This window comes from Narcine bancroftii, chromosome 1 (assembly GCF_036971445.1).
Source record: "Narcine bancroftii isolate sNarBan1 chromosome 1, sNarBan1.hap1, whole genome shotgun sequence".
NCBI lineage: Eukaryota > Metazoa > Chordata > Chondrichthyes > Torpediniformes > Narcinidae > Narcine > Narcine bancroftii.
The window spans coordinates 433255208-433276944 of NC_091469.1; the positions used below are offsets into that span (position 1 = coordinate 433255208).

The 21737-nt window shown below is 38.7% G+C and overlaps 1 protein-coding gene across 1 annotated transcript in view; it reads left to right on the forward strand.

The window, feature by feature from the left end:
- The window catches only part of cubn (cubilin (intrinsic factor-cobalamin receptor)), a 362173-nt gene extending 340648 nt beyond the window's left edge, over positions 1 to 21525 (forward strand). Inside the window, exons 54-56 of the mRNA XM_069931217.1 lie at positions 3468 to 3667; positions 11864 to 12008; positions 20886 to 21525. Of these exons, the coding sequence (XP_069787318.1) occupies positions 3468 to 3667; positions 11864 to 12008; positions 20886 to 20893 (353 nt within the window). The 3' untranslated portion in view covers positions 20894 to 21525. The remainder of the gene's footprint in view (positions 1 to 3467; positions 3668 to 11863; positions 12009 to 20885) is intronic.
- Positions 21526 to 21737: the final 212 nt, after the last annotated feature.

The following is a 21737-nucleotide window of genomic DNA, read 5'->3' on the forward strand; positions in this document are numbered from 1 at the left end:
ATATTAGTCAGTAAAGTTTTGTTTGAATAAAATGGTGGTGCCCAGAATGAATGATGCTGCCAGCCACTCGGGGCTCTCTCCTGCCTTGTAAGAGTCAAAATCTTTATTAGTATCAGGTATATTAGTGAGGCTTTATCTGTAATCTTGGTGATTGTGGGAGTGGTGGGGGGGGGGGAGATATTCTGACAGCAGCACAGTTAGCGAGTGCAAAGCTGTGACCAGCGTCAGCAACCAGAGTTCGAATTTCAATTTAAATTTTGTTGGTTACAGGAATTATCCTGATGAAAGTGAACTTTACATAATTAAAGCCTGCAAAACTCTTTTTTTTTCCCCCAAATTACTTTACATGGTTGGATTCTATCTTTTTGTGTTCTGTCCGCTGTCTTTTGTCTTTTAGACAGTACATTCTTAACAGAAGCATATTAGTTAGGCATTGTAAGAGTGAGTTTCAGTCAATCGGATTTGCATTTCTGGCATCCGCAATCCCTATAGGAGCTGGATAAAGGGGATTTTACTGTACCAGTCTGGTGAACTTCAGCAAGTTAACATCAGTTTTCCTGAACTCATGGAAGATTGACGGGAAATCTGGAGGAAAATGTAAAAGTTTTCAGTTTGCAATTCCTGCAGATCTTTCCCCAAAGTGATTTATTTATTTATTTACAACAAAGGAGAAGCCGATTCCAGCTTATACCCAATTAACCTACCAAAACCCCATACAATTTTGGAGGGTGGGAAGAAACTGGAGCACTTGAGAAAAACCCATGCAAGTCACAGGGAGAGCATGACAAACCTCACAGACAGTGCTGGATTCAAAACCAGGCTGCTCGTGCTGTCATAACATTGCACTGGCTTGTTACCATGGTGTAGGTCTAAATCTAAATTCTAACCAACAGAGCAGACAATTGGCACATCCTTACTGTTAGCCAGTTCCATGGCAACCAAACCCAGCATATACCTGAAGGAGGAGAAATTGAAAGGGAAATGTTTTCTATTCCCAAGTACTGCATTAGAAGCATTTATTTTGATAGGATGAAATTTCACCCCATTGATTTTTTTAAATTTATTTTAAAATTTAGACATACAGGACAGTAACAGGCCATTTTGGCCCACAAGTGCATGCTGCCCAATTTACACCACATTAACCTACACCCCTAGTATGTTTTGAATGGTGAGAGGAAACCAGAGCCCCCGGAGAAAACCCACACAAAATGTACCAACTTCTTACAGACAGCACGGGACTTGAACCCCGGTCCAGTTCCAATCCCTGGCACTCTAAAGGCGGTGGACTAACCACTATGCCAACCATGCCATCCTGTTATTAAGTTTAAAATTCCAATTAAAAAAAAGATTACAATTGGAGATACATGAAGAGGTTACAACAAAATGTAGAAAATATTTTTTGTATTACTTTTGCGACAAAATGTTGATCTCGTAATGGTAGTGATCTATAATGGTGCAACAGTGCCTCCTGCTGTTCACTAAAATTTCAAGAACCTTTTTTCTTTCCGTGATAATATTGTTTATTCAGAATCAGAATCTATTGTCATGAGCAAGTCATGAAATTTGAAGCAGCAACATCACAGTGTAAACATTCATATTATAAACCATCTTCCATTACTATAACTAAAACATATGGGGGCATTTCTTCACTCAGAGGGTGGTGGGAGTGTTGAATAAGCTTCCGGACAAGGTGGTAGATACAGGTTTGATTTTAATATTTAAGGAAAGGTTAGGTAGGTATGTAGATGAGAGAGGTGTGGAAGGTTATGGGCTGGGTGCAGATCAATGGGACTAGGTGGGAGAAGGTGTTCGGCATGGAAGAGAAGGGCCAAACTGGCCTGTTTTTGTGCTGTAATTGTTATATGTTTATATTTAAAAAAAAATTTAAAAAAATTTAAAAAAAAAGTAAGGCAATGTCTTTGGTTCATTAATTATTCAGGATTCTGAAGACAGCAGGGAAGAAGCTTTCCTTGTGCCGTTGAGTGCTCATCTTTAGGCTCCTGTACCTTTTTCCCGATGGTAGTAGAGTGAAGAGGACATGGACTGGGTGGTGGGGGGTCTTTGAGGATAGAGGCTGCTTTTTTAAGACACTACCTCATGTAGATGTCCTCGAGGGAGTGAAGTCTGGTGCCTACGATGTCACAGGCCGAGTTAACAATCTATTCTTGTCCTGACTGTTGGCACCTCCAAACCAGGCAGTGATTCAGCCAACCAGAATGCTCTCCACGGTACACCTGTAGAGGTTTTCAAGAGTTTTCGGTGACATATCAAATCTCTTCAGACTCCTCACAAAGTATAGCCACTGGTGAGCCCTCTTTGTGATTGCATCAACGTGGCTCCAGGACAAATTCTCGGAGATGATGACACCCAGGAATTGATGAGGACTGGGTTGTGTTCCCCTTGACTTCCTTCTGAAGTCCACAATCATCTCCTTGGTTTTACTGATGTTGAACACAAGGTTGTTGTCATTGCACGATTCAATGAGCTGATATATCTCCCTCCTGTTCGCTTCCTCTTTGCTGTTTGTGATTCTACTGACAACTGTGGTGTCATTGGCCAACTTGTAGATAGCATTGGAATTGTTCCTGTCCACACGGTCATGGGTGTTGAATAAGCCCACATCCTTGGGATGCACTTATGTTGATAATCAGTGAGGAGACATTGTTTCCAATTCATACTGACTGTGGTCTTCCAATGAGAAAGTCAAGGATCCAGTTGCAGAGAGGGGTACAGAGGCCGAGAGTTTGTAGCTTCTTGACCAGCACTGAGGAAATAATGGTATTGATGGCTGAGCTGTAATCTATACAGAGCTGTTTTCGAGGTGATCCAGAGCTGAGTAGAGAGCCAACGAAGTTAGTGCTACTGGGCAGTAGTTGTTGAGGCAGCTCACTCCACTCTTCTTGGGTACCAGGATAATTGATTCCCTTTTGAAGTGATTGCCACTATGAGAGGTTGAAAATGTCCGTGAATGCTCTGGCTAATTGATTGGCGCAGATTTTCAGTACCCTGCCAAGTACGCCGTCAGGGCCTGATGCCTTGCTAAGGTTCACGATCTGGAATGATGTTCTGACGTCATCCTCAAGAGACAGATGTCACAGGGTCCTCAGCCTTTTCAAGGATTCTTGGAGGCCTTGTTTGATTCTTTTACTCAAACCGGGCATAGGAGGTGTTCTGCTCATCAGGTAATGAAGCATCACAGCCATCTATAGTCTTCTCCCTCACTTTGTGTGCTGTAAGGGCCTGCACTCCCTGCCTTAGCTGACGTGTATCTGTCTCTGTCTCTAGCTTCCTCCGGAATTGCCATTTTGCTTCAGAGATACCATTCTTATTGAATAGCAGAATAGTAAAGAAATTAAAATAACCTAAGTCTGAAAAGAAACATTATTAGTTTTAAAATGGAGCCAAAGCCCTCTTTCTTTTCTGTCCACTTCTGAAATTTGTCTGTTTGCTCATTTGTGTTTTTCTAGTGCTGTGTGGTGGAGTATTTAATGCAACCAAGATACCTCAGAATATTACTTATCCTGGATACCCACAGGATTATCCACCTAATACCGTGTGTCATTGGACCATCAGTGCTCCTGAAGAAAAAAAGATCAAAGTGGCGTTACTTGAATTGAATTTGCCAGATTGTACTCTGGATTACTTGGAGATTAGAGATTGGCCAGAGGTCAGACATCTATTCAACTCCCTAAATGTAACATATTCATTTGTTCAGTGTTCAGTGTTGTATAGCTCAACCATCATCACCATCAAGTCAGAGAGTCAAACAGCATGGGAACAGGTCTTCGGCTCAATTGGTGCACACTTTGCCTCTCTGAGCTAGGCCCATTTGTCTGCATTTGGCCCATATCACCTCTGAACCCTCCCTGTCCATATGTTTTTTTGAAGTTGTAATTATACCTGCCTCGACCACTTCCTTTGCTAGTTTGTTCCATATGCCTTTCACTTACAGTGCTCTCCATAATGTTTGGGACAAAGACACGCTTTTCCTTTATTTGTCCCTGTGCTCCACAGATTTCAATTTGTAATTAAACAATTCAAATGCAATTAAAGTACACATTTCAGATTTCATTCAAGGTTATTTGTATACACTTTAGTTTGACCATGTAGAAATTATAGCACTTTTTATACATAGTCCCCTCATTTCAGGGCACCATAATGTTTGGGACATTTGACTTCACAGGTTTTGTAGTAATCAGACATGTTTAATTTCTTCATTGGTGCTTCTAAGCTTTTGATCACCTTTGGGATCTGGAGTTGCCATTTTTCAACCTGAGGACCAGAGTTGCGCAAATGAAAGTTAAAGAATACATTAAGAGACTGAAAAACAAGATTAAATCAATAAGAGACTTCACCCAAACATTTGGATTGCCAAAACAAATATCTGGGTCATCGTTAAGAAGAATGAGCTGAATAATCGCAAAGGGACTGGTATTCCAAGGAAGACCTCCACTGCTGATGACAGAAAAAATCTCATCATAATGAAGAAAAATCCTCAAACATATGTCCAACAGATCAGAAATACTCTTCAGGAGGCAGGTATGGATATATCAATGATCACTGTCTGCAGAAGACCTCATGAGTAGAAATACAGAGCTTACATTACAAGAGGCAAACCATGGCAAATGTGCTTTACATCTTTGGCAGTTTCTTCAGGCCTTCATACTTTGCTCTTGCCTTCTTGGTCTCATCTGTCTGCAAGTCCTTTTTCCAGAATTCTGCAGGATCTTTTATATACTTTTTGGCAAGCGGTAATCTGGCCATCATTTCTGTGGTTTGCATCTTGCAGTGCAACCTCTATTGCTTTCCATAAAGTCTTTATGGTCAGTAGCTATTGACATATCCACACCTACCTCCTGAAGAATGTTTTGGATCTGTTGGACTTACATTTGGTGATTTTTCTTCATTATGATGAGAATTCTTCTGTTGTCAGCAGTGGAGTTCTTCCGTGAAATTCCAGTCCATTTCCAATTACTGAGCTTACCAGTACGCTCTTTCTCCTTAATGATGTTCCAAACAATTGTTTTTGGTAATCCTAATGTTTGGGTGATGTCTCTTACTGTTTTATTCCTCTTTTCAGCCTCATAACGGCTTCTTTGACTTACATTGGCAAAAATCTGTTCCTCATGTTGAAAAATGGCAACTACAGACTCCAAAGGTGATCAAAGGCTTAGAAGGAAGCCTAACTCTCTTATACCTGCACCAATGAAGCAATTAAACATACCTGAGTACTCACAAAAACACCTGTGAAGCTAAACATCCCAAACATTATGGTGCTCTGAAATGAGGGGATTAGGTATAAAGAGTTCTGTCATTTCTCCACGGTCAAAGCAAAATGTATACAAATAATCATAAATAAAATCTGGAATATGCACTTTAATTGCATGTGAATTTTTGATTACAAATTTAAAACTGTGGAGCACAAGGGCAAATAAAGGAAAAATGATGTCTTTGTCCTAAACATTATGGAGGGCACTGTATAATAAAGTATTCCCAAAGCCGACTATTTGCATTATCATGTGGAGAAAAAAAAATCCCAAAGTGAAGATGAAATGCAAAATATTTCAATTTGTATTTGATACTGGAGCTTTTTTTAAATTTTTTATATTTTTTAATTTTTCACGCTGTGAACCATATCAACCAAAATATGTACAAATGTTTCTCATTAAATATACACAGTGGCACTTTCTCCCTTTTTTCCCACTTTCCTTCCCTCCCCTCTTCCCATCCCCCTCCAAAACTCATAAATATTCAACATAAGCAATTCAATAAAACCATAAAATAATAAGGAAAATAAACCAGAAAAATGCATCATCTATTTGTTACACACTGAATCAAATGATTTTGTCTTCTTATTATTTTAGGGGATGGAGGTCCGAGGCAAGCTCCCTTGGTTATGTTCCATGTCCGGTTCCCAAATTTGTTCAAACAATATGACTTTATTTTTTAAATTATACATTATTTTTTCCAATGGAATACATTTATTCATTTCCATGTACCATTGCTGTATCATCATGCTCTCTTCCATTTTCCAAGTTGACATTATACATTTTTTTGCTCCTGCTAAGGCTATCATAATAAATCTTTTTTGCACTTTATCTAATTTGAGGCCTAATTCTTTACTTCTTATGTTACTTAAAAGAAAGATCTCTGGATTTTTTGGTATGTTATTTTTTGTGATTCTATTTAATATCTGATTTAGTTCTTCCCAAAATGTATTCACTTTTGTACATGCACAAATTGCATGTATTGTTGTTCCCATTTTCTTCTTACAGCGAAAACATCTATCTGATAATGTTGAATCCCATTCTTTTAATTTTTGAGGAGTGAATTATACCCTGTGTAACCAGTTATACTGTATTATGCGTAACCTTGTGTTTATTGTATTCTTCATAGTTCCAGAACATAACTTTTCCCATGCTTCATTTCTTATCTTTATGTTTAAATCCTTTTCCCACTTTTGTTTAGGTTTATAGCTTATTTTGTCATTTTCCTTATCTTTCATCTTAATGTACCTGTTCGTTATAAATCTTTTAATTATCATTGTGTCTGTAATCACATATTCAAAGCTGCTTCCTTCTGGTAATCTCAGTCTGCTTCCAAATTTGTTCTTTAAGCAGGCTTTCAGTTGGTGGTATGCAAACATTGTACCATGAGTTATTCCATATTTGTACTTCAACTGTTCAAATGTTAATGAATTATTTCCCAAAAAACAATTTTCTATTCTTTTGATTCCTTTTCTCTCCCATTCTCTAAAGGAAAGGTTATCTATTGTAAAAGGGATTAGCTGATTTTGTGTCAATAATAATTTTGGTATTTGGCAATTCATTTTTTTCCTTTCTAAGTGGATCTTCTTCCATATATTAAGTAAATGATGCAATACTGGTGAGCTTTTATATTGCACCAGCATTTCATCCCACTTATAAAGTATATGTTCTGGTGCCTTCTCCCCTATTTTATCTAGTTCTATCTTAGTCCAGTCTGCTTAGTCCTTGTCTGGTAAAAATCTGATAAATACCTTAATTGTGCGGCTCTGTAATAATTTCTAAAGTTTGGTAACTGCAAACCACCTTGGTTATACCTCTCTGTTAATTTATCTAACGCTACCCTTGGTTTCCTCCCTTTCCACAGGAATTTCCTTATTATTCCCTTTAGTTCATTAAAGAATTTGTCTGTTAAGGGAATTGGTAATGGTTGAAATAAGTTTTGTATCCTTGGGAACACATCCATTTTAATGCAGTTTACCCTCCCTATCAACGTTAGCGGTAATTCTTTCCAATATTCTAAATCTTCCTGCAATTTCTTTATTAGTGGCTGATAATTTAGTTTGTCAAGTGGCTGAAGTTATTATCTAACCTGATACCTAGGTATCGGATTTCTTGTGTTTGCCATTTAAATGGTGATTCTTTTTTTAAAATTCTGTATAATCCGCATTACTCATTGGTATCACTTCACTTTTCTTTGCGTTGATCTTGTACCCCAATATTTCTCCATATTCCTTAAATTTCTTATGTAATTCTTTTATTGATATCTCTGGTTCTGTTAGGTATACTATGATGTCATCTGCAAATAAACTGATTTTATACTCCTTCTTTATTTTTATCCCTTTTATTTTATTTTCTGTTCTTATCAGTTCTGCCAAAGGTTCTATTGCTAAGGAAAACAATAAGGGGGATAATGGACATCCCTGTCTAGTTGACCTACTTAATTTAAATTGGTTCAATACATATCCATTTACTGCTACCTTCACTAACGGTCCATTAATGCTTTAATCCAATTAATATATTTTTCTGGCAGATTGAACTTCTGTAATATTTTAAATAAGTAGTTCCACTCTACTCTGTCAAAGGCTTTTTCTGCATCTAAAACAACAGTCACTGTTGGTTTCTTATTTCCTTGAACTGCATGAATTAGATCAATAAGTTTACAGACATTATCCGCAGTTCGTCTTTTCTTAATAAATCCAGTTTGATCTTGTTTTACTATCTTTGGTACACAATCGGCCAAACTGTTTGCTAATAATTTCACTATTATCTTATAATCTGAGTTAAGTAGATATATTGGTCTATATGTGTAGAGCTCGTCGAAAGAATCAAAGACTTGTTGATCCAACCAAGGCTTTTATTAGCAAAAGACACGAGCTCTTCACAGGTGGCCGACCAGTCGGAATGATCCGACCTGGCTAGGGACACAACCCTTTAAGGCCCAAACAGTAGGTGTGGCTAAGCTCTCAGCCAATCGCTGTAAGCACAATCTAGATACTGTAACTATATACACTATATACATTGGTGATAGATCTGTACTATCACAATATGATGCTGGTGTTAATGGATCCTTCCTCGTCTTTGGTATTACTATAATTATTGCTGTCTTACATGAATCTGGCAAGTTTTGTGCTTCTTCTACCTGGTTCATTACTTCCAGGAGAGGAGCAATTAATAACTCTTTAAATGTTTTATAAAATTCTATTGGAAATCTATCCTCTCCAGGCATTTTATTGTTCGACAGCTTTTTTAATATATCCTGTACTGGTTTTATCCATTTGTTTTGTTCCTTTTCTTGCAATTTCAGCAGTTCAATTTTAGCTAAAAACTCCTCTGTTTTTTCATCTTTCCCCTTGTTCTCAGTTTGGTATAATTATTCATAAAATTCCTTAAAGTTTTCATTAATCTCCATTGGATTATATGTAATTTGTTTGTCCTTTTTCCTTGATGCCAATACAGTTCTTTTAGCTTGTTCTGTTTTAAGTTGCCAGGCTAATATTTTATGTGTTTTTATCTCCTAGTTCATAATACTTTTGCTTTATTTTCATTATGTTCTTCTCCACCTTATACATTTGTAATGTTTCATATTTTATTGTTTTGTCTGCCAAATTCTCTTCTTTTTGTTATATCATCCCTTGTTGCTAGTTCCTTTTCTGTACTTACTATCTCCCTTTCCAACTGTTCTATTTCCCGATTGTAATCTTTTTTTATCTTAGTCACATAACTTATTATCTGCCCTCTAATGAAGGCTTTCATTGCGTCCCATAATATAAATTTGTCTTTCACTGATTCCGTGTTTATTTCAAAATATGTTTTAATTTGGCATTCAATAAACTCTCTAAATTCCTGACTTTTAAGTAGTATGGAGTTTAACCTCCATCTACATGTTCTTGGTGGGATGTCCTCCAGTTCTATTGCTAATAACAGGGGTGAGTGATCTGATAGTAGTCTAGCTTTATACACAGTTTTCCTAACTCTCCCTTGAATATGGGCTGACAACAAAAACATATCAATCCTTGAGTATGTTTTATGCTTACTCGAATAATATGAATATTCCTTCTCTTTTGGGTGTTGCCTCCTCCATATATCCATAAGTTTCATTTCCTGCATTGATTTAACCATAAATTTGGCTACTTTATTCTTTTTGCTTGTCTTTTGTCCAGTTTTATCCAACATTGGATCCAAATTCAGGTTAAAATCCCTTCCTATCAATATATTTCCTTGTGTGTCTGCAATCTTCAAAAAAATATTCTGCATAAATTTTTGATTCTCCTCGTTAGGTGCATATATATTGAGCAAATTCCAAAATTCTGAGTATATCTGACACTTTATCATTACATACCTCTCTGCTGGATCTATTATTTCCTCCTCTATTTTGATCAGTACATTTTTGTTAACTAATATGGCTACATCTCTAGATTTTCAATTATATGATGCTGCCGCTACGTGTCCTACCCAGTCTCTCTTTAATTTGTTATGTTCCACTTCAGTTAGATGTTTTTCCTGCACACATGCTATATCTATTTTTTCTTTCTTCAGTAAATTTAGTAGCCTCTTCCTTTTAATTTGGATATGTATTCCATTAATGTTTATAGTCATATAATTCAATGTGGCCATTTTATATCTTGCTTACACCTCTTTTCCACTTCCTCGCCACCTCCATCCCCTTTTTTCCCATTTTCATCTCTTAGTTTTTGCTTTTTAAACTCAATAAACGACAACACATTTAAAACATAAAATACTCCAACAATTCCCACACCAAATAATACCTTAACCCCAAATGCTCCCCCCCCTCTCTGAGTTGCCCCTTATCCCTTGCCAGGCAACCACAACTCCCCTTTCCATTTGGATTGCGATCTTGCTCACTTGCATCAACTGATTTTGCAGTGATGATTATTTCCTCTCCCCCCCCAGCGCCCCTAGAAAACACTTTTTTTTACACATATAACAAAGCTCTCTTTTTTCCCCCTTACGTCCTTCCTTCCCTTCTCTTTTCTCTCTTTAGTTCTTTACATATACATTGTTTTTACATCTTTATATATACTTTATCGCCGTTCTTCATTCTTGTTACATCTCTTCATCTCTCCTTCTGTCCTGCAAATGTTCTGTGAATTCGTATACTTCCTCCGGATCCAAGAACAGTCTGTTTTGCCCCCCGGGTATAAATATTTAAAGCACGGCTGGATGTCTTAACATGAATTTATAACCTTTCTTCCATAAAATCGTTTTCACTGTATTAAACTCTTTCCTCCTCTTTAAGAGTTCAAAACTTGTATTCCAATGGCTTATTATCTTCTCTAATTTTATTCCTTGCCCACTCCATAATATTTTCTCTTGTCGTATATCTCAAAAATTTTACTAAGATGGATCTTGGTTTTTGATGTATCTGTGGTTTCGGAGCTAGTGCTCTGTGTGCCCTTTCTATTTTCATTTCTTCCTTCATTTCTGTCATTCCCAGGACCTTCGGGATCCATCCTTTTATAAATTCCTGTCTGTGCCTTCTTCACCCTCCTTCAGGCCCACTATTTTTATACTGTTTCGCCTACTATAATTTTCCAACATACCAATTTTCTGAGATAACAACTCTTGTGTCTCTTTAATTTTTTTGTCACTTTCTTCCAATTTTTCTCTTAAGTCATTTACTTTCATTTCTACAGCCGTTTCCCACTCTTCCACAGTCTCTACTCTTTTCCCTATTTCTGTCATGACCAGTTCTAAACTTTGCATTTTATCTTCTGCTCTTCTCATTTTTCTTTTAATTGCACTAAATTCTAATGATAACTATTCTTTTAATGATCTCATTTGTTCTTCAAAAAAGGCTTTATCTATATTCTGTCCATCTGTTTTACCTCCTATTTCTCTGTGATCTTGGTCGTCTTCTTCCTCTTCTTCTGTGTCTGTACCTGTGCTTGTGTCTTCTTCTCTTCTTTGTGTCTGTGTTGCTTCTGTTTTTCCTGATGAATTGCTTATATCTCTTTGTCGGGCCTCCTGCCATTGATCCTCTTGTCGGTCACCCCGCCGTCTTTCTGTCTCGACTGTTTCCTCGCTCACTCCCCTGCCGCCATCCTCATCCTCCAGCTGAGCGCTCTGGTTTCGGTGTCCCTCAGCTGGTCACGCTGTACTTGTCTGCTCCTCTGCTAAGCCCCCCTCCTGTCGGTGTTTTCATTTTCCTTTGATTGCGCAGTTGCGCACTTTTGTTTGGCTCTGAAAGCCATTTTTGAAGTCCACCGGTTGGGAGGTCGCGACTCCACAGGGCAGGCACCAACCTTGGGGTTCGGGCACTCCTCGCCACCACAGCTCCCTGTTCCTTCGTGCAGGTAAGACCTTCTTCTTTCTTCTCCGGTGACTTTTCTTATTTTTTTTCCGGTTGATTTTACTTTCTCCTTTTTGGGTGCCATCTTCTTTCTCCTCTCTGTAACATTATCTTCCATTTCTTGTATTTTATATTTGTTGAGCTTTGTCTTTTCCTGACTTTTTTTATTTTTTTGCTGGAGAGGGCTGGTTTGGTACTGGAGCTTATCTGGAACTATACAGCTAAGTAATGTTTTATAGATTTAAACCTTTGTATTTAAAAAAATTTTACACTTTCTTCTTCTCAGACTGATTTTGAACAGGTTCATCGATTTTGTGGTCCTAATCTGACTGCCGCAGATTTTTATTCACGTGGCCGCACAATCAAAGTTGACTTCAAATTCAAGGATCATCAGAATGGGAATAAGTTCCGGCTTATGTATGAAGTTGCAGGTAAATCACTGAATGTTTAATTAATGCATTGCTAAAAATGGTCCTTTAATATGCAACTTCTTCTGAAGTATAAGGGGTTCACTGTACCCAAATCATAGGCAGGCAGGGTAGATGGTCAGAATTTTTTTCAAGATTTAATTTATTGTCATGTACACAAGATAGACAAAAATCTTCTTCTCACTTGCACAGCAACATTATCAACATTAGAAAAACATCTCACTGTCCCCTCTGATGATGCTTCCTCAGGTGGCTGCCATAAGCTTCATGGCATATTGTTCAGTGGTGATCCTGAACTTGAGGCCCCATATCCAGATCGCACCTCCTCGACTACTAGTTCCAAATTTCTGTTGGTGCCCGAGGACTTTCAGGAGGCCAGTTTGCCATCACACTCACACTAATCCTGGACTAATTAGAATATAGAGCATTACAACACTGTCAGATCAGGCTGTTCAGCCCAATGATATATTGTGTTGACCTATGTGAACCTACTCCACAACAATCTAATCCTTCCATACCTTACACCCATAACTCGCTATTTTTCTTACATCTATGTGCCTAAGTTTTTTTTAAAATGCCTATTGTACCAGCCTTCACCACCACCCCCAGCAATGCCTTCCAGACACTCACCACACAGTGAGTAAAAAAAAAACTTTCTCTAGAATGTCCTTTAAACTTTCCTCCACTCACTTTAAACTAATGGTTGCTGGTATTTGTTATTGTCACCTCAGGAAAAAGGTACTGACTGTCCACCATATCTAAGTATCTGATAATCTTATATACCTCTAGTAAGTCACCTCTCATCCTTATTCGCTCCAAAGAGAAAAGCTCAAGCTCTGTCAACCTGGTTTCCAGAAGCCAGTTGCTAGCAGCCTGGCGTGATGCATTCAGCCTCTGAGCCAAGGTGGAGCCCATCACAGCAGCTGCATTTAGCCGCTTGCACTCTGTACAGCAATCCTGTGGGACTGACAGAAGCCTCTCTTGTCTTGTTCTGCTGCTGTGATTTTCCTTCTCTGCGGGCTTCTCTTCAGCGCTCCCCCTTCTCAGTGGGTGGAGGAGTGGATGGGTGGTACATATGTATAAAATAAGGGAAGAAATTTTCAAGGTGATTTGAGGGTAAGTTCTTTTTTTATATATAGAGAGTGAGTGATAGCTCGAAATCACTACCAGAAGTGGTGGTGGAGTCAGATACAATCAGTATGTTCAAGAGATGTTTATTCATGCATTTCAATAGGCAAATGATAAGCATTGAATGTAGGTAAATGGAATTAGCGTTGATCAGCATAAAGGTTGGCATGGCTGTTTGCTCTACAACTCTATGATTCAATTAAAAAAAATTTGGGAAAACTCAGCAGATCAGGGAACGTTTATGGAGAAGCAGAGCTAATGTTTCAGTCCAAGATCATTTTTCTGATCTGGGAATAAGAGAAAGGAAATTAATATCAAGTTGTCAGGAGGGATGGGGAGACTGGAGTTGCAATGAAGATATCAAAGTCAACTGAATAATGGGATCGTAAGGGCAGTAAGGGAGACAGAACATGGTCCTCTGTGCATAAAAGCAAAGAACTCAGGGCAATTAGCGAATGAGAGCAAATCGTCTCTTGGTTCCCTTTGTCATGTCCACCCCTCTCTCACTCTCCCTGCACATACCCTGACTTCCCAATTAATCTCCTCAAACCTATGCCCTCTCCTTTTAGTAAAAACACAATCCTGGAGAAACTCAGCAGGCCAAACATAAAGATGCATAACCAATGTTTCAGGCTTGAGCTCTTCATCAAGGTATGAGCAAAATGTAGGCATGTGCTGAACAAAATGGTGGGGGAGGAACTCAGGCCCACAGGCAAGAGAAAAGAGGTGGATAAGGGAGGAAGGGCACACCAGCAAATAAAGAACCAGTATGTGGGAGAGGTGTTTGTGCAATAGGATTGTGGATTGAATTACTCAATTTATTTAAGCATATTAGCATTAGTTTTATTGATTTTTGGAAAAGCCTCATCCGCCATTACTGTGCAACCCGACTTCCAGTAGGACTTCCTGTGGGTGCGTAATGCATCACTCACCTTGTCATTGCTTGGGGCAAAATCCCATCCGAATTGACGGGGAGGACAAATTGCAGGGAATTTTGACCACAGTATGAAAGGTCCAGGAGATCCTGCCTTTCCAGGAATTTCACACTGGTCCAAATAGGGTCACTGCTCACCTGTGATGCAAAAAGGCCTAGTGACTAAAGCTCTATGAAATTCTAAATGGGAATCCCTCTAGTTTGAGACTCCCCTACCCTTATCTCTGCCCCTCATGATTTAATAAATCTCTACAAGCCTTCGACACCGTGAGCAGGAAAGGGCTTTGGCAAATACTAGAGCGCATCGGATGTCCCCCAAAGTTCCTCAACATGATTATCCAACTGCACGAAAACCAACAAGGTCGGGTCAGATACAGCAATGAGCTCTCTGAACCCTTCTCCATTAACAATGGCGTGAAGCAAGGCTGTGTTCTCGCACCAACCCTCTTTTCAATCATCTTCAGCATGATGCTGAAGAACCAAGCCATGAAAGACCCCAACAATGAAGACGCTGTTTACATCCGGTACCGCACGGATGGCAGTCTCATCAATCTGAGGCGCCTGCAAGCTCACACCAAGACACAAGAGAAACTTGTCCGTGAACTACTCTTTGCAGACGATGCCGCTTTAGTTGCCCATTCAGAGCCAGCTCTTCAGCGCTTGACGTCCTGCTTTGCGGAAACTGCCAAAATGTTTGGCCTGGAAGTCAGCCTGAAGAAAACTGAGGTCCTCCATCAGCCAGCTCCCCACCATGACTACCAGCCCCACCACATCTCCATCGGGCACACAAAACTCAAAACGGTCAACCAGTTTACCTATCTCGGCTGCACCATTTCATCAGATGCAAGGATCGACAATGAGATAGACAACAGACTCGCCAAGGCAAATAGCGCCTTTGGAAGACTACACAAAAGAGTCTGGAAAAACAACCAACTGAAAAACCTCACAAAGATAAGCGTATACAGAGCCGTTGTCATACCCACACTCCTGTTCGGCTCCGAATCATGGGTCCTCTACCGGCATCACCTAAGGCTCCTAGAACGCTTCCACCAGCGTTGTCTCCGCTCCATCCTCAACATCCATTGGAGCGCTTTCATCCCTAACATCGAAATACTCGAGATGGCAGAGGTCGACAGCATCGAGTCTACGCTGCTGAAGATCCAGCTGCGCTGGATGGGTCACGTCTCCAGAATGAAGGACCATTGCCTTCCCAAGATCGTGTTATATGGCGAGCTCTCCACTGGCCACCGTGACAGAGGTGCACCAAAGAAAAGGTACAAGGACTGCCTAAAGAAACCTCTTGGTGCCTGCCACATTGACCACCGCCAGTGGGCTGATATCGCCTCAAACCGTGCATCTTGGCGCCTCACAGTTTGGCGGGCAGCAACCTCCTTTGAAGAAGACCGCAGAGCCCACCTCACTGACAAAAGGCAAAGGAGGAAAAACCCAACACCCAACCCCAACCAACCAATTTTCCCCTGCAGCCGCTGCAACCGTGTCTGCCTGTCCCGCATCGGACTTGTCAGCCACAAACGAGCCTGCAGCTGACGTGGACTTTTACCCCCTCCATAAATCTTCGTCCGCAAAGCCAAGCCAAGCAAAAAAACAAGGTCACTGCTCTGCTCCAGAGAAAAAAGACCCAGCCTATGCAGTCTTTTCTTAAAACACAAACCCTTCAGTCCTTGTAATGTTTTCTGTTTTCATTTCACATCTCCAGCATCTTAAGTTGTGTTTTGTTTCATTTCCAACCAATGCATCAAAGAATTACTAGAGCATAGACAAAGGAATATATTTTTACAGAGTATATATCCATCATTTGTTCATTAAAATAATTCTGCACCAGTGGTTACTTCTGGCTGAAAATAGTAGGTACTGTTGTCTGGGGAGGGAGCTAAAGAATAGTTCTCCAGCTTCCCTGATACCACACAAGAAGAGAGCTTGTTTCCAGTAAAACACGAAAGGAAGTCTGGCCCATTTTATCATGGGTGACTCAAAGAAATTGTTGTTCAACATAAGTATCAAGTTCAGCTGAAAACATTTTCATTGACCATATTTTCATACGCAATGTCTGGACCGATGAAGGATGTGCTTGTTTATGAACAAGTTATTTACCTGTCACACTTTTCATCCCTCATTAAAATCCAGTCACTTTTTATTTTAAGAAAGATGTTTAAAAACTAAAAATGCCTGTGTCTTATCAACAAAATGTCAAACAATTCTACTGTATAGAAACACAAGAACTCCAGATGCTGGGATCTTGAGCAAACAACGATCTGCTGGAGAAACTCAGAGGCCCAGGCAGTTTCCATGGGTAGAAATAGTCATTGAAACTCTTGATAAAGGATCCTGACCTGAAACATTGATTGACTTAGGGCCACATCTGCTGATGGCACCACTGTTAATTGTGGAGCAACAGAAATTGGGGGATAATTGTGTCCAGAAAGTGAAGGGTCACAAATCTTAATTACAGTGCCAGAGCATATCCAGATATAAGGGAATTCCTGTATTTGTAGAAATGACCCAAGTTATTTGCTTTTAAGTTACATACAGCAGATGAAGTTCAGTCTTGTGTATTTGAGTATGATCTGTCTTAGTTACCATTGAAAAAAATGTTTTTACTTTTTATGATTTTACCATTATAAGACACTGATAGATCTTGGCATTGTAGGGGAATTATGTGTCAGGGGAAAACAGCAGGTAAGTGGAGCTGAGTCCATGGTCTTGTTGAACAGAGGAGTGGGCTCGGCAGGACAGATGCCCTACTCCTGCTCCTATTTCTTATGTTCACAATCGTTTTTCTGGTGCTGATCCCCTGTAAAGTTGTTGCACTGTGATGGATTTCTAATCATTGTCAGATTCAGAGCAAAAGCTCAAAAAGAGTCTTTGGTAATATTATTCAGCACTGCTTGGTCACAACTAATACAGTAGTAATACCTGGGCCAATGAGGACATCTCCTGGGGACCCAGCTGAATTACACTGTCCAATGCATCCATTCATTTATTGGGTTAATTTTCTAAACATAGCAGACAATTTATAATTAACAGTTGGAGAGTTATATTAAAATAAATAAACTTTTGTGTGAAGATTACTTCACAAAGGAAATACAACAACCTTGAGTAGAATTGGCACTGAATCAAACAGTCTGAAACTGAAGCAGACAGTTCATAACCTTGGGGAAACACACAAATTGCTGGAGGAATTCCGACAGCCTGATTCACTCAATTCCTCCAGCTCTTTTTTTGTTTCTCCATTTTTCCAGGATCCACAGTCTCTCCAGTTCACAGCTCTATATGTGTCCTCAAAAACAGTCCACAGTTCCAAAAGTTCTCCTTCCAATAGTCTGACTCGTCCCCTCCCAAAACTTATCATCTGAGTGCACAGCTTTGAAAGGCACAGGATGGGTTCAAGTCTATGGGCAAAAGAGACATAGATGAGAACACTGAAACTGAGATATATTTAGACCTCTCATCTATCTGCTTTAGACCCAAAATGAGAATAACGTGCAGGGTTTGGAACATGTGGCTGCACACTTTTTTTAAAAAACATTAACTCCAAGATAGGCAGCGCTGTTACAGCGCCAGTGACCCAGGTTCGAATCCGGTGCTGTCTGCAAGGTGTTCATTCATTCTCACAATGTCCATATTCATTTCCTGCTGGTGCTCTGGTTTCCCTCCAAATTCCAAAAGAAAAACAGGGTTACAATTGGCTACATGGGAGTATATGGGTGGCATGGACTCCTGGGCCAGAAGGGCCTGTACTGTGCTGCAGCTCTAAATTAAAAATTTAAAGGTGTCTATTGAACAACTTTTGACATCACAGTAATTGTGTGGGTCTTTGCCCTTGCCTGCATAAAGGACCCATTGCACATGATTAGATTTCAGGTTAAATCCCTTCATGAAATGGATAAAGCATTTGATTGCAAGAAACTTTCATCAGGCTTAAGAAAAAATCTTATTCCCATTATAAATCAGGGGCAACTGTCATTATTTTGCTTGCTTCACCACCAGCTCTAAAATCTTCTCTCATACTTCTGACAGCTTCTGGTCCAGCTGTCGCTTTGGTGTCAATGTTCTATGCGCTCTCCCAATTTCAATGTCTTCTTGAAATTCAATCACTCCCAAAGATTGTGGAATCCAACGCTGTAAAAACTTTTTAATTTCTTGTCCTTCATCACCTTCTTTAAGTCCAATAATCTTTGTTGTTTCTTCTGCTGGAGTTCTCTAAAATGGCTATTTTCTGCATTAAATGATCTTTTGTTGCAGCTGCTTCTCTGCTTGTGCCACTTTCATTTGCTCAATGTTTTGAATTTCAAATTCATTATCTTCAATTTTCTCATCCATAACTTCAAATCTTTTATCCACTTGCTGCATCATTTTCTCAACTTTCTTCATAAAGGACTTGATTTCAGTTACAATCTTTTTATTTCTGCCATTATAAACTTCCTACCTTGTTGGGAAGATTCCATGTATTTTTTCGTTTCTGCTGCAGAAATAAATGATTTAATTTTCTCCAGCTGTGTGGCCTTGGGGCTTTGAGTAAACAAAAACTCCTGTTCTCCCAGTTCCTCTTCTTGCTCGCTGGAGCTGGGACTTTTTCAAAATTGCCTTTTTTTTTGAGCTCTGCACATGCGTGACTCCTCACCCATGCTCAGAGTCACATCTTCACCTGAGTCAGGCGGCCATTGCTGGAGACACCCTGTACTGCAGATTCCAAAGTCTCTCCAGCTCCTGTCTTATCTCCTCTGGACAGTGCCTTACGAACAGCTCCTGGATCCTTCCTCAAGGTAGGCCTTTCATCCTTATGTCGATCTTTTTCTTGCTCAATTTCTTAACAGTACTGTAACAACTGGCTTTTCTTTCTTTGGTGCTATTTTAAAATGTTCTACAGATCTTCCAACACTTCCTTCTTCTATTTTTCTTAAGTTTTGTTAACTTTTATGACTTTTTCGAGGAGAGTAGGGATTTGCAATCTTACCCTACATCATCACGTGTTACACCCCCCCCCCCCCCCCCCCACTGCAAGAGAATTTCTTGCTCATGTTGTATGGAATCACTTCTTTCTAGTGAAAAGAAAGACTTAACACCATTGGTATTTAACTTCCAATGAACCATTTTTTAAGTGTAAATATTGTTATCATGCTTAGAAAATTCAATAATGTATCTAAATGATATGACCACACTCATTGTGATGTATTATAGACTCCCCAATAGTCAAGTAGGAGCAAATTAGTAGAGAGATAGCAGACAGCTGCAGGAAACACAAGGTTGTGATTGCAGGGAATTTTAATTTCCACATATTGACTGGGACTACCATACTGTAAAAGGGACGGATGGCTTGGAGTTCATAAAATGTGTTCAGGAAAGTTTTCTAAATCAATGTATAGAGGTAACAACTAGAGAGAAAGTAATACTTGATCCCCTATTAGGGAACAAGACAGCACAGGTGACAAAAGTATGTGTAGTGGAACATTTTGAGTCCAGTGATCATAATGCCATTAGTTTCAAGTTAATTATGGAGAAGGATAGGTTTGGGCCTCAGGTTAAGATTCTAAATTGGAGAAAGACCAACTTTGAGGAAATGAGAAAGGATCCAGATGTGTGGATTTGGATCAATTGTTTTCGGGCCAGGATGTGCAAGGTATGTGGAGGACCTACAAATGTGAAATTTTGAGAGTAAAGAGTTTGTATGTTCCTGACAGGATCAAAGGCAAGGCTAGAAGGCATAGGGAACCTTGGTTTTTGTGGGATATTTGGGATCTAGTTCAGAAGAGGAGGTGTATAACAGGTATAGGCAACAGGGATCAAATGAGGTACTTCAGAACATTCAAGAAAAACCTCAAGAAAGAAATCAGGAAGGCTAAAAGAAGACACGAGGTTGCTTTGGCAGACAACGTGAAGGTTTTCTTCAGGAATATTAAGAGCAAAAGTATAGTAAGGGACAAAATGTGACCCCTTGAAGATCAAAGTGGTTGGATTTGTTTGGAGCCAAAAGAGATGGCAGAGGTCTTAAATGTTTATTTTTCATGAGTATTCATTCAGGAAAAGGCCACAGAGTCAGTTTGGGGAAAAAAAAATTAGATACAACATTAAGGAGATCAAGATTGAATTTGATAAGATATGGGGTCCACTCATGGACTATTATCACAATTTGAATACATAGGAGAGGATGCTCTGGGGGCTTCTTGTTTGATGTCCAGGATCTGAGACTTGATTTTGAGATATTATTTGCTGGTGACTGTGTTTAATGGGAGAGTAGGATTAGAATGGGGGGACTTTTTCTTTTTAATTTTTAAAAGAAATTAGTCCAATTAGACAACCAACAATGAATATGTGGGGAATTTTGACTTTATTTGAGCATTATCTACAAGACAATGTATAAGACAATGTTGCGTTATATAAAAGTGATGTAACTAATATATAGACAATATATTACATGCAACATTTCTCTCTACAAAATCAATTAAAATATTTTTAAAAGAAAAGACAGACTAGAAGGGCCAATTTGGGCCTGTTAATGTGCTGTAGTGTTCTATGCTTCTATGGAAACTCACATTTCCACATATTATGTATAAATAGTTATGAATGAATGATTCACAATATATGTAAAAACAAAATGTTTGATTTAGTTAGGAAAATAAAAGCAAATTTTACATTTGAGTAAATTCACTTTATGAAGTTTTTTGTTAGAATCTGGACTGTGGAAAACATGGATTTGAAAAACATGATTCCATATTCTGGTTGTTGTTCTTTGCATAGTACCCGATGAGTAAGATCACTGCACTTGTACTCATGGCATCTTTGTCTCACTTTTCTTTTAGGAAAATAATTTTTCTCCTTTAATTTTGATTTCTCATCGTGTCTTTGTGAAATTCCATGCTGAAAATACATCCAAGATACCTGGATTCAGAATAATTTGGATTGGTTATTTATTTGTGATGAATAAATTAGTACTCCCAATATGAATTAGACTGCTGTTGTTTCCATTTACTTAAATTCTTTGATTTAAAATTGCTACACAATAAAAAAAATTACAAATGGCCAAAGGAGAATGCACCAGAAATTTATTTTCAAATCTAACTTTACAACATTCATAATATTGAAATTATTCCTTATTTCAGAAAATTGATTGCATTTTATGGAACAGTTTCCAGAATGTTATTCAAATAATACAATGTTAAAATATTTTTAAATGTAAAGACAGTGAATAAAAGGGACACCTTTTTACTGAAAATTAAACGTAAAAGTTACCAGGACATCGGGATTGATTTGTTTCAGGGAAAATTGACTTTATAATGTCAATTGGATTACAATGGAGTTAAGTATCAGGGTCCATTTTGCATCAAGAGGAGAAAAATACAAAGTAATTATTTATAATTTACATCATTGGAATTAATTTTATTGCTCTGCTGGCAAAATTTCTTCTGTTAATGTATGAATTTTATTTGAAGCTATGTATAATTGACTGAGTATTTCAACCGATTAATAAAAAGAATAAATATTTTTGATTGTTACTGTAATTAATATTTATTACCAAAGTCTAACCACAACTCCATGATTGCCAGTATTATTTGAACTTTAATATGACTTTTCTTTGAGGGAAGAAAAAGTGAATATTCCATCACTGTTCGGACTCACAGATGGGAATATGATACAATAGAGCTCAATTTGTG